Here is a 13825-nt window from a genome sequence, read left to right as displayed (position 1 = left end):
TGTTACGCCCATCAAACACCAGTGGCAACGGAATCAAATTACACTGGACTACCATCAATTGGATTCCTCCCATGCCTTGGTCTTATCATCTTCGGAAGCACCACCAAGAGGAGTCTTCAATTTCGATATCCAAGTCACCTCCTTGACCAGTGTACAGAAATCAACATCGTCCGTCTTGCCCTTTCTCGTATCGTACAGCTTCACGCTTCACCGATCATCAATCAGCTTGCTTCTGCAGGAGCAATAACTACCCGGAGTTGGCTTACGGGTATTGTTCCAGTACGTCTACCGAGTGAGAGCCGCACACCTCTTGCGGAGCATCGTACTCCAGAACACTGAAATACCGGCCCCACGCCCAGACGCAGACAGGTGTTGTTGAAGCAAGTCTCAAGCCTTCCTCTGCGTCATCAAATTAGATCATTCCAGAATGACAGATTGATTGATCAGCTTCCTTATAAAACCGGTTATACAAGAACGGATGACAGCTTTTCAAACGACAGACACTAGGCATAAGGGGTCAATGAATGTTCAGCTCACCGAGAGTCCGATAATCTTGATTGACCTGCGGATAACCAATATCCGTCACCTGAGGATCCAGTTCGATGTCTTCAGCTTCTAGACCAGTCAACATCTTCAAGCCGACACTAGCATTGGCACCTCCCCAGAACCCTTCGTTGTTCACCCATTCGTTGCCCCCGATCTTCATAGCTGCCTTCTCGTATGCTCCTGGCCACCTACGAGGGGCCATGCAAACAAGTCATTATCGGGCTCAGCTTAAGTATACAGGGAATGGAAACTGCTAAGTGAACACTTACCAATACCAAGGATCGCCTGAAATGCTATTATGGTTGGTCATTTCGCCATACTTGGCCGTCGCACTGACAAACTTCTCATCATCAATATGATACAATTCGATCGTAGCTGCATCGACCATTTGTCGCTTGGTCTTAATATCGTCGTGATTTTGATCGACATGACCCCATGCAGATGCTTTACCATTATGGACGTTGGTAGGGTCGATTTTAGCTAAGCTGGCTAAACCACATAAGAACCAATCGTTGGCTGGGCCTGTACCCATTTAATCAGTTCCCTGCTTTGCGTCAAAGCTCGGTTCCACTTATTTGTCCCATAGATTGATTGATCTACTAACCTTGCCATATATCCTCGGGTTTAGGTTTCCCATTATCATCGTATTCGCCTTGCCCTTCCCAGCGCTTCATCTTGGCTATCACGTCCTCATGCCGATCACCGAGATCGATGATGGGCTTACTCAATACTGCAGTCGGTATGAAGCCCAATTGCAGTAGGAGCAGGACTGCAAAGGTGCGGTCGATAAGTGGTCTGGCTCAGCGAGAGTCAGTCTATCTAATCTGAACTCACTGGATAATCGTGGGAAAATCATGCTGAAGTTGGATGCAATGTACTGATTCCATATGAACGACAATATACAAGGCGGTAAGTAAAATTCTGCTGATTGAATGGTATTTTTAGCTTTTCGTTAGGCTTGTCCAGTATAGAGCAATGAGTCATTGGTGATCAAGCACCAAGGCGTCGTCGCTTTTGATGGACTACCACCTTTATCCTCATGCAGACTCGAGTACCTTTCATTCCATCTTGGAGATCAAGCTGAAAGGCATGGATCTCTTGGCGTTTGGTGCATACCTGATAAGCCACTTTGACCTTATCAACCCTGATCTACACTGACTCGAGCTTGAAAAGAAGTGCGTTTCACCGTATCATCTGCATATGTATATACGATGCGTGCAGGTTATCCGAAGTACTGTATCATCATGTTCCGAGTGTGCCACCGTGCTGATCTCGGAGGTGATCGGTCATAGGCGACGAGCACCGTCTATGCCTTCCCTTTCACGATCTTGCTTTCTTTCCTAAGCGCATAACCCGTCCAAGACTATCGACACACGATGGATCTTATCAGCGTTCATTCTATTTGTCTATTTGATAATGACATGCAGTATTGAGATCGAGTTTCAGTGAAGGGTGAACTCACCTCGTCATAGAGAGAAGTTCTCAACCCCTTCCCTTCGTTCTGCTTGATCAGCTCATTCGCCAACCAGCCAATAGCAGCCGTCATCCCACTTCCACAACTAAGCACCACTCCTTTCTGGTTAACTATCAATTTCGTCAATTCCTCTTCTCCGCCCACAGCAGCCGCAAAGACCTTTTTCAGCTCGTCGATCGACTTGTAAGACGAATAAGGGATTTTATCGTTCGCTGCGTTCAGGTAATTCGGGAAAGGCAGAGGAAGCGAATTCGGTATATGTCCGCTCGATAGGCCAGGTCGAGGCTCGGGTGCTTCTCCGGTAAAGCGAGGTAATGGCCTATGATCCAATACTACCTCGGAGACGGGATCGGCAGTGGATAATTCGGAGTTTGACACGATCTGCTCGTACGCTACCAATAAGACATCAAAAGAGTCAGCTTCAGCTTGTGTACAGACTTATTAAGTATCAAGTGCATGACGACGACAACTTACATCTGACCCAGTCCTTCTTCCAGCTCTCCGGTACCTTGTATTGACTCTCTCTCAGGGTCGGCTTGACATCGCCATTCTCAGTCTCGTAGCCTTCTTCGATCCATCTAGTTAATCCACCATCAAGTACAGATACATTCTCATGACCGAAAGCTATGGTGTTCGTCAGCTCTGGGAAGTATGATCCAAAGCAAGCAGAGAAAAGTGAGATGGCTGAGATGCCACACGTACCTTTGAAAGTGTACAACGCTCTCGGACTCGAGAAGATACCTATTGTATCGTATAGAATCACATGCTCATCGTTTCTTATACCGAGTTTGCCTATTCATCCACGTTCCACCCGTGAGCATATTTGACTGCAATTCTTCAGCCCACATGTCAAGGGGGAGCAAAGGTTTACAGAGCTTGAGACTGAGACTCACGACATTCCTCAGCGAACCTTTCAGGCTTAGGTAACATATGCGTCAAGCTCAAAGGGTTCTTATCTATGTCCAACTCGGCCACTTCGTCCAGGTCAAACCTCTTGGCACCTGGCAATCGCGGTCCAGAGAGAAATTCCGCTACCGCTGATCTATTTGAGTTTGGCATGTGCCAAGATACGTCTAATGGAAGCGTGGTTCGCTGTTCAAAGCAGAATCAGGTTTAGCATCAACCTCAATCTCGACGACAGGCGGGGCCATGATATAGTGAGGGGGGTCAGCATACTCACTTTGGGGAGGTCTTGATACTCTTTCGGACTGATCAAAAGGGGCACTCGAGCGATAGCTGAGGAGCGTAAACCCCTTCTGCTGATATTGCTGCTGGCAAGTGCCATCTTGGTCATGGCTGGGAACCGCATTTTGAGGACGAGGTCGAAGTTAGACAACGGATTGGTCACGAATGAGATGCTGGTTTATGTAGTATCGAGATGGGACGATGGGGTAGTGTATGTTTGGACCTCTATAGAGGCGACCTGAACTTGTTTAGCTGGATATGCTTAGATCGCTGATTGAGCGGACAAGGCAACAATGAACAAGCTATAATCAACGTCGCATAGACTACCGACCTGCTTTGACACACTTATTGCTCGTTGCACTCGGTTAACCGGCGGCTTCACGCGGTCACGTCATCTGGCACGTTAACCGTACCGTACAACCGTAGATTGGCCCACGGCTAACTTGGCTCCGGTGTTTACTCGTTAGTAAACACACAGTTGGCTCCGAAGCGACTGAGTATACACCGCATATACCACATACTCAAGTACGAAGAGCAACAAGACTACAAAGGCATGAGTATGCACTATCAAAGGCGTTCATAGGTCTACAACGGAGCATCTAGCTTAGAATAGTAAGTTGTCGCTTTGTACACCGCGTCAATCCCCTCGGTGACCTCCTTGTGATCCCAGGTATCGTACATCGTGATTCTAATCCACAGAAAGCGGGAGGCAGGACAGACAAATCAATCAGCATCAACGCTTGAAAGACTTGATAGGGAATTGGGGTAGCAGACCCGAGCATCCGGAAAGAAAGAAGAGAAACGGGTCGAGCCCACTCACTGTCCCTGCTCAGTCTCAGTTACATCCTTGGCAGAAAGCACTCCCATCCAGCGATCGCTTTTCCAAATGCAAGTCGGAGTCTTATTCGCAGCCAGAAGAACGTTCCCTAATTTTGCAGGAAAATCCACGCCATGAACACACGCACGCAAACGACGATAAGTGTCGATATGCAAAACTCACAAAGTTCTGCTCTGACCTGCTCATTATCTCCCTCAAGCTTCTTGGTCTGGGCCGGTCTTCCAGTGAGAAGCCGTAAACCCACCACGGCATTGATGTTCTTGTCATCCACTTTCTTGTCCAAGATCAATCCTGCCGCCACTTCTAACGCCGCAGGCCACCTGATATATAGCAGTATCAGCATGGTCCAACAAACGCTTTCCTCGAACCCCATTGGGGATTATACTGTACCAAACAGTGGAATGGATAAATTGAAACCAATGAGATTTGACAAGGGATAAATACTAACCAGTGTTTGTCCGCATCGGTGTTGACGCTATTATCCTTCAGCATATCCACGTTAAAATTCACGTCTCGTTGCTGCCAAAACTTGGTATCGTGGTAAAGCTCGACCTTGCCTCGCGTACGAGATTTCGCGCCAAGGTCTTTATTGAGGGAGAAACGACTTCTGATATCCCATTCGTCCATGCTCGCTAACTTGGCGGCCCCACACTGAAGCCAGTCGGTGTGAGGGCCTAGCACAATGAGATCAAGGAATACAAGGGACTCTTCAGCGCCAAGACGATGAAATTGTCAGAACACTGATTCACGTACCTTGCCATATGTCCTCTTTCTTTGGGCCATCGGGACCCCATAGACTAGGAGGATCATCTCTCTTCACTAAGTCAGGGGAGGAGTCTTGCTGTAAGGGAGTAGCTAGAACACTGAAAGCAGTGGCGAGTACGAAGATGACTGTCAAATATCGGGGTAAACTGTAAGTATGAGTATCAAATAGATGCCCGAATATAGGCTGATCATAGGGCAAATGGTGACTCACACTTGATCGTGCTGGTCATGACGGATATACGATCAAGGGGGCGCTTTTCTGACTCTGCCAGAGAGCAGTAGATCAATATAGAATATAGGTGACTCGTAAGGGTAAGTGAGTATAGTGCTTCAGGATTAATGTACAGTAGTTGGTGTCCGATATCTCTTCCATCCATTTAGACGGAGATACATCTGTAATATACAATACGATATACACAAATGGCGCCAATTGGTATCAGGCATTGAGCAATTGGTTAATGATCACCCCGTCAGCCCTTGCCCCGTACAAAGGGGTCATTGACCTCCCTTTGTCGTTCATTCATCATTATCAAGACCCCTGATCGTCGATCATGATGATTGCCGGACCTCCATGCTTAGAGCGGAAGATAACAACTCAAAGCATCTGTCAAGCGTAACAGGTCCTGCTGAAAGGGACGCAGCTGGACAGAGTGATCCCTGTCATCCTTTCGGAGCTCATCATCCTGTCGGCTGCGTCTCATTGGGGTGAGCTCCGCGTGTTATACACGCATGCAATCCAATGCGGTCTCAACGAGCACAAACACATCAACTTATCATGCGCATCATACATAGTACATCGTACGTCAAACCCGCCATCTTCATTGTGGCTGTGGCATTCCGGTGGTGTCCAGAGGATCCATGAGCTTTGAATAATAGTATGTATTCTCATATATTACCTCGAAGTCTTCTCTCCACAGGTCTTTGGCCTTTGAATCGTACAATACGACTCTGGAGGCGGTGTGCCAAAGTAGTATATTCGAGTGGTTTCGTCAGTATGCTCAAGGGAAGCAGGCCGAAAAGTGTTGAAGCCGAAATACCATTCGGCAAACACTTAACTTACTTGGAAGATTTGTATTCTTCCCCTGATACTACCAACACACCATACCATCGATCTCCATTATAAATGCACACGGGCGATGAACGTACTTCAGCCATTGCTTGCCCTATCGCAAGAATGGGAACTCCTCAGTCTTAGCTCAACATCCGTGATGTGCTGTTGTGTAAGCCATTAAGAGGCGGACTGATGGATTCACGGATCCTCTTGGATACGGCATGTACTGTACTCACATAATTCGTTCTGCGTATCTTTGCCTAGTCTACCAAAAGTCGCACTGCGTTTCCCTGTCAACATCTGAAGACCCACATCGGCATTAGTAGTCTTGACGAATCCCCCGTTCTCGATGCCTTTATTTCCATCAATGGCTATTGCTGCTAATTCCAAAGCGGCTGGCCACCTGCGCTTTCGGCGTTCGATGTTGGCAAGGATAGTATACAAGACAACGTGTCAGCAGCAGATCACGATGATTTGTGCCGCGCTTTGACCGTATGTAATAACTGTAGGGTATCGAGGGGATACGACCAGCGAAGAGGAGAAGGGAAGGACCTTGCACTGTGATGAGGCCCTACGAAGTGCTGATTGCAGTATTACAGAAAAAGTACTGCTCAGGCAGAAGGCTCGGCCATACTATACGTATCCTGAACATCCTCAGCCCGTTCAACAGTCTGATTCTGCCATTCCTTCTTATCCAAATTGAACAGCCGCACTGTTGTCTCATCTTGGGGTTGCATGCCTCGAGCGAAATCTGTTCCTGGGAATAAATCGACAATTGCACTTTGCCTCAGATTGGCCAATGAGGCAGCGCCACAGAGGAGCCAGTCGTCATCAAGTTCACCTGGAGTGGTCAAAATTTGGCTCATTAGCATTGTTCTGAATACAAACCGTATATCCAGTGATTAATGAGTCACCAATATGGCAGATGAAGTATGCCAATGCACCCTGACTTGCTCAAAAGAGGCTCGAACTCACCTTCCCAGATATCACGGTGAGTGGGCCCACCCTCCCCCCATAATGCCTTCAGGCCCGATCCCTCCCTTGAATCGATCTTATGGAGAATATCTGATTGTACAGCATTGACGGTACCACAGACACATATACTTGCTAGGATTGTTAGTTGCAACATAGATGCTAGATGCATTCGACCGGCTGCAAGGACCAACCAAGTAGCACATTAGTTCAGATGAATCGTCGTCACTTGCGAAGGAACTACTTGACTCACTCTTCATGATGAATGACAGCTCGGAAGTGGGATGTCTTGCCTCGTGAGGCGAGATTTCTGCTGCGTTGGCGCTCCGGGAACCAGTCTAGCGCTTTAGAAATTTGAACTCGAGTTATCGCTCGATTGTTTCAAGTTGTGTACTGTACTCTTGACTAAAACACAAGGGCACATGTGGTAGCAAATGTGCTTGCAATTCTGTGTGCTACTTGATTTGACTGAATCTATTGGAATTCTCTATAACCAATGAATAAACGATGATCTGAATCTAATACAGTAATACAGATCAGACGAGCTGATCCAAAGAATCCTGCCACAGATAATGGCTGGTAGATGTATTAAGATGTAGGATATTGGCGTATTCTGGCATCGCCAAGCCTCGCAAGTATGGGAGATTGAGGTGTGGCGTGATACGTTCCCGATATCCATCAAAAGAGGTCGAAAGGAGGCATGTAATCAATAGTCATGCCCTTCACCCTCCAAAAGGATCTAAGCCGTTTCGACACCCAAACAAGCTTTCTCCTGAGTGAAAGGAAGGTGGTTTAACCGGATGAAAGGTTATGTTAGCGTCACCAATATGACCAAAGTACGATCAGCAACTGAGACCCCCACATGAGCCCGCGCAGTCAATCCGATTGAGATGGCAGATAGCAGCACCAATCTAGCAACGTGCCCGAGGAACTGTCGAAATTCGTGTTCTAGCAGGGAACAGCGATGTCCTTTTGGTCAAAGGCATCGTATCTCGGTGACTTCGAATGTCCTAAAAGACACAGTGTCATCGATATCGCTTATACAGCATACATTACTTTACAGTATCTAGTCTCGATCACATAACTAGATGATATGTGTAGATAGATTGTTGATATCTTCGCTGTAGCTCGCAAGTATATGATATGAGTATAGGATGTATGATAATATGATGATTACAAAAAACTCAAAGTACTAGTACTGTACAGACAAACGAACTGTGCGCAAATGTCCCCTTATGAATGAGAATAATGGAAAGTGATAAGGACCAAAAAACGGCTCGCGAGCAACACACAAAGACCCAAGAACTCACAAAACCAAGATCCTAAGAACAGGCCATAAACACCCTAACACTCACACTGCCTCCCGCAACCCACATCCAGCCTACGCCGTGGTCTCAGCTACAATCTCATCCACTTTTTCAGCTACATCTTTCTCCGCTTCAGTAGTGATCACCGTCTTAGTCACTCCTTGTCTGTACACATCCAATCCCTCACCCTCGATGATTTCCGCAGTGGCGTTTTCAGTGGCAGTATCCGTTGTTATGCCCTTTACAGTCTCTTCTGGCTCTACGAGTTTTTCTGCCAGCGGTGACGGTGCCACAGAACCTTGAGGAGGTCCAGCTTCGGCTTCGGCTTCGATCTCGGCTTTAGACTCGACGACACCTTGACTTTGAGACTGAGCCATGGCTGAGGGTAACACGGGCGTAGGTGGAAGACTGATTCCCGTTCCGCTAAAAGTACTTGTCGTTGGGGGCACAGGAGAAGCGTATCCATTCGAGATACCGTTGTGGTTGAAGGATTCTTGGAAATTGATCAGATCTCGCGTGAGCTCATCCATCAATTGCATTGATTTCGTTTGATCCGGCAACGGCAGTGTCGATGTGGCTTGGACGGTCTCCCCTTCCAACGGTTGATCCATATTCACATCGCCGTCTTGATCTTGATCTTGATCTTTTCCCACCTCACTAACGCTTGTAGGCTTTATTACCTTTATACCCAGCAATCTTGCTCTTTCTTGTCGTTTACCTTCCTCCATTTGAATCCTGCCGACATACTCCAGAACATTTCTCGCTCTTTTCTTCATCTCGGCAACTGTAATTCGCTTGACCGGGTAACGTGGTCTTGCTGGAGGATCAAGCTGTGTCGTATTGGTGTCATCGTTCGTGACGTCCCTGCCGGCAGGTTCTTCCGGTAACACCAATTTCCCATTTTCATCCCGATCTTCGCTGAATGGCCCATACCGCTGGTTATGATAATGATTTCTCGGCAGATAGCTCAGCACCCTCGGCGCGGGTACTTCCAGAGCATTCGGATGGGAAGAAGGCAGTAGATCTGCAAATGCAGCCAAGTGATCGGGGAGAAACCACGATAGGTGATTTGCTGATTCGGGTGTCAATGGATGATATATCACGGGCGCGGCTGCCAGAGCACCGGCTCGGCGGGTGCCATGTTCGTGATGAGCTGGTTGAGCTGATGGGACAGGCGTCGAAGCCGCGACCCTCCTTGCAGGCGAGGGCGCTGCTACAGGGGCTGGGGCCGCGGCAGCAGGCGGCTTCGGGCGATATGTATACTGATTTGGATGCTTGATTTTGCTGCCGGCTGGTTCGACCGAGCCTGTAAAGTGTCGCATGATCAGGTTCGTATCTCTTATCTCTTCGGCTGGACTGACGACTCACCTTCCTCGTCATCTCTCTTCCTCTTGCCTTTCTTCGACCTCTCCTTGTCTTCAGCCTCATCTTCGTCATCTCGCCGCCGTTTCTCGCCACGCTCCTTGTCTTTCTCCTCCATTATAGCACTCTCCTCGAGCTCGTTTGTAGGCGACATCATCTCAATTCTACTAGCTTCTAAAGCAGCTTTCACTTCTTCCTCATAAGCCGCGTCTCTAGAATTCATCGTACTTCTCCTCTTCGGCTCCTTTCCAGAATTTGGTTGAGGCGACTGCGAGTCCCTATCAGGCGATATCGATGAAATACCCCTAACTCTCTTGCTTGAAGGACCTCCTTTCGGCAAGCTTTTGGTAGAATCGTTTTTGTGTGACAGTGACGGAGGTTTGTCCCTGCTGACAGATTGGGGCGGTGGTTTGCCTCTAGTACTCCTTCTGCCATCGTACGACTCCGCTGCAGGACTTGCAATTTCCCGCTTGTGATGGGAACGGGATGTCGGTTTGGGAGGTGGAGTAGGTTTCGGCGGTTCCCCCGTTTCTTCCTCTTCAGCCCATCGTTTAGATTGCGATGGTGGATAGTCGTCTCTGTCATTATGTAAATTCCGAAGATTCTCAGGTGTCGGCGGTATAAACGCGTTCCCTCTACACATGCGACGGCTCATGAGCGGGTCGTTACGAGACCTTTGAATATGATACTCACGATTTTCGCCCTTGCCGCCGTATCCACTTCATTAAGGGTTGATGTCTCTCCGGTTTGCACTCCTCACAAAAGTATTCTATCGTTGCAATTAGCGCTGCAAAGGATGAAGCTGTAGGGAGTCACTTACCATCTGGAGCCTCCTCGTCACCCCATATTCCCATACATTCCCCATGTTGCCATACATTACACTTATCGCACTGAATCATCATCACGTCGATGTCTGCATCTCATGTCAGCTTGCGCAAAGAAAAGTTCACTCTGCAGAATAACTCACCTTCTTTCTGGCATACACATCTAGTAACATCTTTCACCTCCTCCTCTGCCTCGTCTGCCTCTCCCTCCTCATCGTCATCGTCCGCGATGGCATTGTCATTCTCTTCCACTTGATGATCTGATTTTAGTGGCCCAACCTTGTCTTCCCTCTTCTGTTTCTTCGTCACCGAGAAAGACGTCCGGCGAATCTCAGCAGGTAGAAGGTGATCGTCCAGCAGGAGCTCGTCTTCCCCTCGTCTTTTTCTACCGTGTCTCGAAGCTGAATCGGCTCGGTCAGCGTTGGATAGAGGGTGGTCGCTATAGGCGTATTCTCTCCCGATCCAGCTATGCCCAGTCCATTGCCGTTCAGTCTACTACTTCTGGTCTTCACCGGAGTTTCCTCTTCATCTTCTTTGGAGTCGTCTAAATCAGGTTCTTCTTTCACCTCTGCCTGACTTGTATTCCGGAATCCTTTCACCCTCCTATGGCGTCTGTATTGGTCCCAGTCTTCCTCACCTTCGCCTTCGCCTTCGGCGGTCGCCTCGACTTTGTTCTCTTCATTCGTATCCTCGCTCGTAGGTGGAGGAGGGGTTAAGCTTGCGTTCGAGGCACTCGGTACATGTGTCTTTTCGGGACTGACAGATCTAGCCGAGATAGCATCCTCTTCCAGAGCCGAGCTCTCAAGTGGCCCTTCTGGCATAGCAGGGGGTATCAGCTCAGAGGAAGCAGCCAAAGCGCTCGTGGGCCATTGGGCTGAGGGAGTGCGTACTGCCGGTGAGCGCGATGGAGCTTGCGGTGAGTTTTTAGGGGAGTTTTTAGGTTGTTTTGGCGGTAAAGGGGGAAATAAGGGTCCGGAAGTGGGTGGTAATGGATTTCTACCTCGCGTTCGTCTCGGTTTGCCTATGACAACAGATTGCAGTCAGTCATGGCTCTCATACAGGTGCTCATCATGAGTAGTATCCGGATTTGAGATGAACGGCCCGATAGTTTGGTTCTGGTTTGGTTTGATTGTGAGAATATGCTCACCATCCTCATCTTCGTCGGGTCGAGGGGTCACGCTACTCGTACTCGGACTTCGGAGATTCTTGACCTGTATGGATGATTCTCTGACGGATCGACTGGATGTGGACGCGGACGCCCCAGACATCCTACGCCGGTCCATCCTACAGCGGGCTGGTCGATGACGATGAGGGCACGACGGGTGTAGTTCGAAGCAAGCAGATGTATGGTGTCAAAAGGGGGGTGCTTTTCTCACAGATGACAAGCAGTAGCGGAGAAGGTATATGATACGTGAGTGACAAGGAAGGTACGAGGACAAGAGTGGAAATCAAGAGATAGCGATTATGCAGAGATTAACACTACTCACAATCAAAATGGGCAGGAGCAAGTGAGCCGACAGCCGACAACCGAGTAAGTTACTCATACACACCAATTAAATCATAAACACGCGTCACAGAACACCGTGGGAAAACATATTGATCTCTTATTGCCCAAAGCGGAATTTCAATACCACGTGTAATTTCAGTCAAGAAAAGTTGAAGGTTATATGCGAGGATGTGAGTTGGAATGACGGTTATTGGCTATTGATGCTTCTATACAATCATTCATCTACTACATATACAGTCTGTATGCTCCAGAGGTCATTCCCACACATCTCAAGATCAATCCGACCCGTCTCCGCCACCTATCGATCCACTTTGCCGCGAAGTCTCATGTCAAGTCCCATACAAATCGCGAAAAAGATGAAGTCCACTAAAGTCAGTCAATGACCCGCTAAGCAGTGAATAGGTAGGAGCTGACGAGATGGACGATGACAGGTCATTGGTACCCATTCCGGCACATTTCACTGTGATGGTAAGCTACCAGCTTCAAGAAATGATCGGCTGTCAGCTAATTTGCTCTTGTGCACAGAGGCGCTCGCTGTATTCATGCTTCGATTGACCGACGAATTTAAGGATGCAGGTGAGCTGGCTAATTCACGTTACTTTGGTCATGAGCTTCAGGCTGACGTTATGTCATGACCGTAGATCTTGTCAGGACACGAGATCCGGCCAAACGTGAGTATCTCTGAAAGAGAATTTCTGATGTTCTCGGTTCAAGCAAAGTGACAGGGATTAGCTGACACTCTCGTCACGGTATCTTAGTCGAGCCATTAGACATCGTGGTCGACGTTGGAGGTGTCTACTCGCCCGAGAAACATCGATACGATCATCACCAAAGAGAATTCACCGAAGTCTTCGGTCATGGTGGCTTTGATAAGATCAAACTATCTTCAGCTGGCTTAGTATACAAGCATTTCGGGAAGGAGATTATTGCCAATAGGTTAAAGACGACTGTAGATGACGAAAGAGTCGAGGTTATCTGGCTGACACTATACTCGGTGAGCAAATGGTATTTTCAGCTTCTCTTCTAATGGGAGATAAAGCTCGGATGGCTGATACTGAGATTTGATATAGGAAATGATCGAGTCCGTCGATGGGTACGTCTGCTCTCAACTCGTCGATCCCCCAAATGCGAATCCTGAGCTGATCACGAGTCTCATTCAGCATTGACAACGGGGTCAACATCTCTTCCACACCATTATCATACACCCAACGAACAGACTTGAGCTCAAGGGTGAAGAGGTTAAATCCCAACTGGAATGAAGAAGCCACTGATGCCATATACGATGTTAGTCTCCTCTCGACCCTCCTGCGTTCAGCCATAAGATTTTAAAACCCTCAATGAGCTGTATCACATGCCGGACGGCTGCTGACTCCATCCTTCTCCAGGAAAAATTCTCTCAGGCGTCCAAGATAACCGGAGAAGAATTCCTCTCCCAATTAGATTACTTTGCATTCGCTTGGCTCCCCGCTCGAGATATCGTCAAACAGGCCTTGGAAAAGCGTTTCGACGTCGATAAGAGTGGTCAGATCGTAGTCTTCAACCAGGTAAGTCTGTCCTCGACCGTCTCCAACTGTTTTCATATGCCGATGCACCCATTCGGCGGTTCACGTCGGACCATGAGCTGACTTCTTGTGATACGTGCAGTCATGTCCATGGAAAGACCATTTATTCCTCCTTGAACCCCAACTCTCACCCTCACCCTCATCCTCATCGCAGATCCTTTACATATTATATCCTGAATCCGAAGGACCAAATTCGAAATGGCGAATCCAATGTGTTCCCGAATCTCCCGATTCGTTCAAAAATAGAAAATCCTTACCGGAGCCATGGTGTGGTGTGCGAGATGACAAGTTGAGCGAGGTCAGCGGTATACCCGGAGGCGTGTTCGTGCATGCCAGTGGATTCATAGGTGGTAATGCGACTTACGAGGGTATCTTGGAGATGGCTAGAAAAGCTTTGGCGTATGGTGCTTAGTCCGATCCACATTTGACCAT

General features: G+C 48.2%; 6 protein-coding genes across 6 annotated transcripts; 1 reads left to right on the top strand and 5 right to left on the bottom strand.

The window, feature by feature from the left end:
* Positions 1-54: 54 nt before the first annotated feature.
* I303_105272 (uncharacterized protein) lies at positions 55-1402 on the bottom strand (the record flags this gene model as incomplete). The annotated part of the gene is made up of 6 exons (XM_018408573.1): positions 55-205; positions 267-399; positions 538-734; positions 816-1068; positions 1151-1315; positions 1381-1402. 6 exons carry the CDS (start codon positions 1400-1402, stop codon positions 55-57), a joined length of 921 nt encoding a protein of 306 aa, XP_018262264.1.
* Positions 1403-1852: 450 nt separating this feature from the next.
* On the bottom strand, positions 1853-3329 carry I303_105271 (uncharacterized protein; the record flags this gene model as incomplete). The annotated part of the gene is made up of 6 exons (XM_018408574.2): positions 1853-1909; positions 2009-2412; positions 2495-2644; positions 2723-2812; positions 2914-3112; positions 3201-3329. 6 exons carry the CDS (start codon positions 3327-3329, stop codon positions 1853-1855), a joined length of 1029 nt encoding a protein of 342 aa, XP_018262265.2.
* Positions 3330-3790: 461 nt separating this feature from the next.
* On the bottom strand, positions 3791-5038 carry I303_105270 (uncharacterized protein; the record flags this gene model as incomplete). Its single annotated transcript, XM_018408575.1, has 6 exons — positions 3791-3893; positions 4026-4131; positions 4206-4363; positions 4492-4717; positions 4797-4934; positions 5020-5038. 6 exons carry the CDS (start codon positions 5036-5038, stop codon positions 3791-3793), a joined length of 750 nt encoding a protein of 249 aa, XP_018262266.1.
* A 1432-nt stretch (positions 5039-6470) lies between these two features.
* On the bottom strand, positions 6471-7091 carry I303_105269 (uncharacterized protein; the record flags this gene model as incomplete). The annotated part of the gene is made up of 3 exons (XM_018408576.1): positions 6471-6700; positions 6835-7011; positions 7085-7091. The coding sequence occupies 3 exons, from the start codon at positions 7089-7091 to the stop codon at positions 6471-6473; spliced, it is 414 nt and encodes a 137-aa protein (XP_018262267.1).
* Positions 7092-8212: 1121 nt separating this feature from the next.
* I303_105268 (uncharacterized protein) lies at positions 8213-11607 on the bottom strand (the record flags this gene model as incomplete). The annotated part of the gene is made up of 7 exons (XM_065969120.1): positions 8213-9444; positions 9507-10135; positions 10194-10269; positions 10321-10413; positions 10468-10584; positions 10644-11345; positions 11472-11607. 7 exons carry the CDS (start codon positions 11605-11607, stop codon positions 8213-8215), a joined length of 2985 nt encoding a protein of 994 aa, XP_065825192.1.
* Positions 11608-12157: 550 nt separating this feature from the next.
* On the top strand, positions 12158-13805 carry I303_105267 (uncharacterized protein; the record flags this gene model as incomplete). Its single annotated transcript, XM_018408578.2, has 9 exons — positions 12158-12202; positions 12263-12299; positions 12357-12407; positions 12473-12502; positions 12590-12825; positions 12902-12924; positions 12992-13115; positions 13217-13375; positions 13476-13805. The coding sequence occupies 9 exons, from the start codon at positions 12158-12160 to the stop codon at positions 13803-13805; spliced, it is 1035 nt and encodes a 344-aa protein (XP_018262269.2).
* Between the last annotated feature and the right edge of the window lie 20 nt (positions 13806-13825).

The sequence above is a fragment of the Kwoniella dejecticola genome, chromosome 6, assembly GCF_000512565.2.
Source record: "Kwoniella dejecticola CBS 10117 chromosome 6, complete sequence".
NCBI lineage: Eukaryota > Fungi > Basidiomycota > Tremellomycetes > Tremellales > Cryptococcaceae > Kwoniella > Kwoniella dejecticola.
The sequence above is the reverse complement of the archived record's forward strand: the minus strand, read 5'-3'. Positions and strand labels throughout refer to the sequence as shown.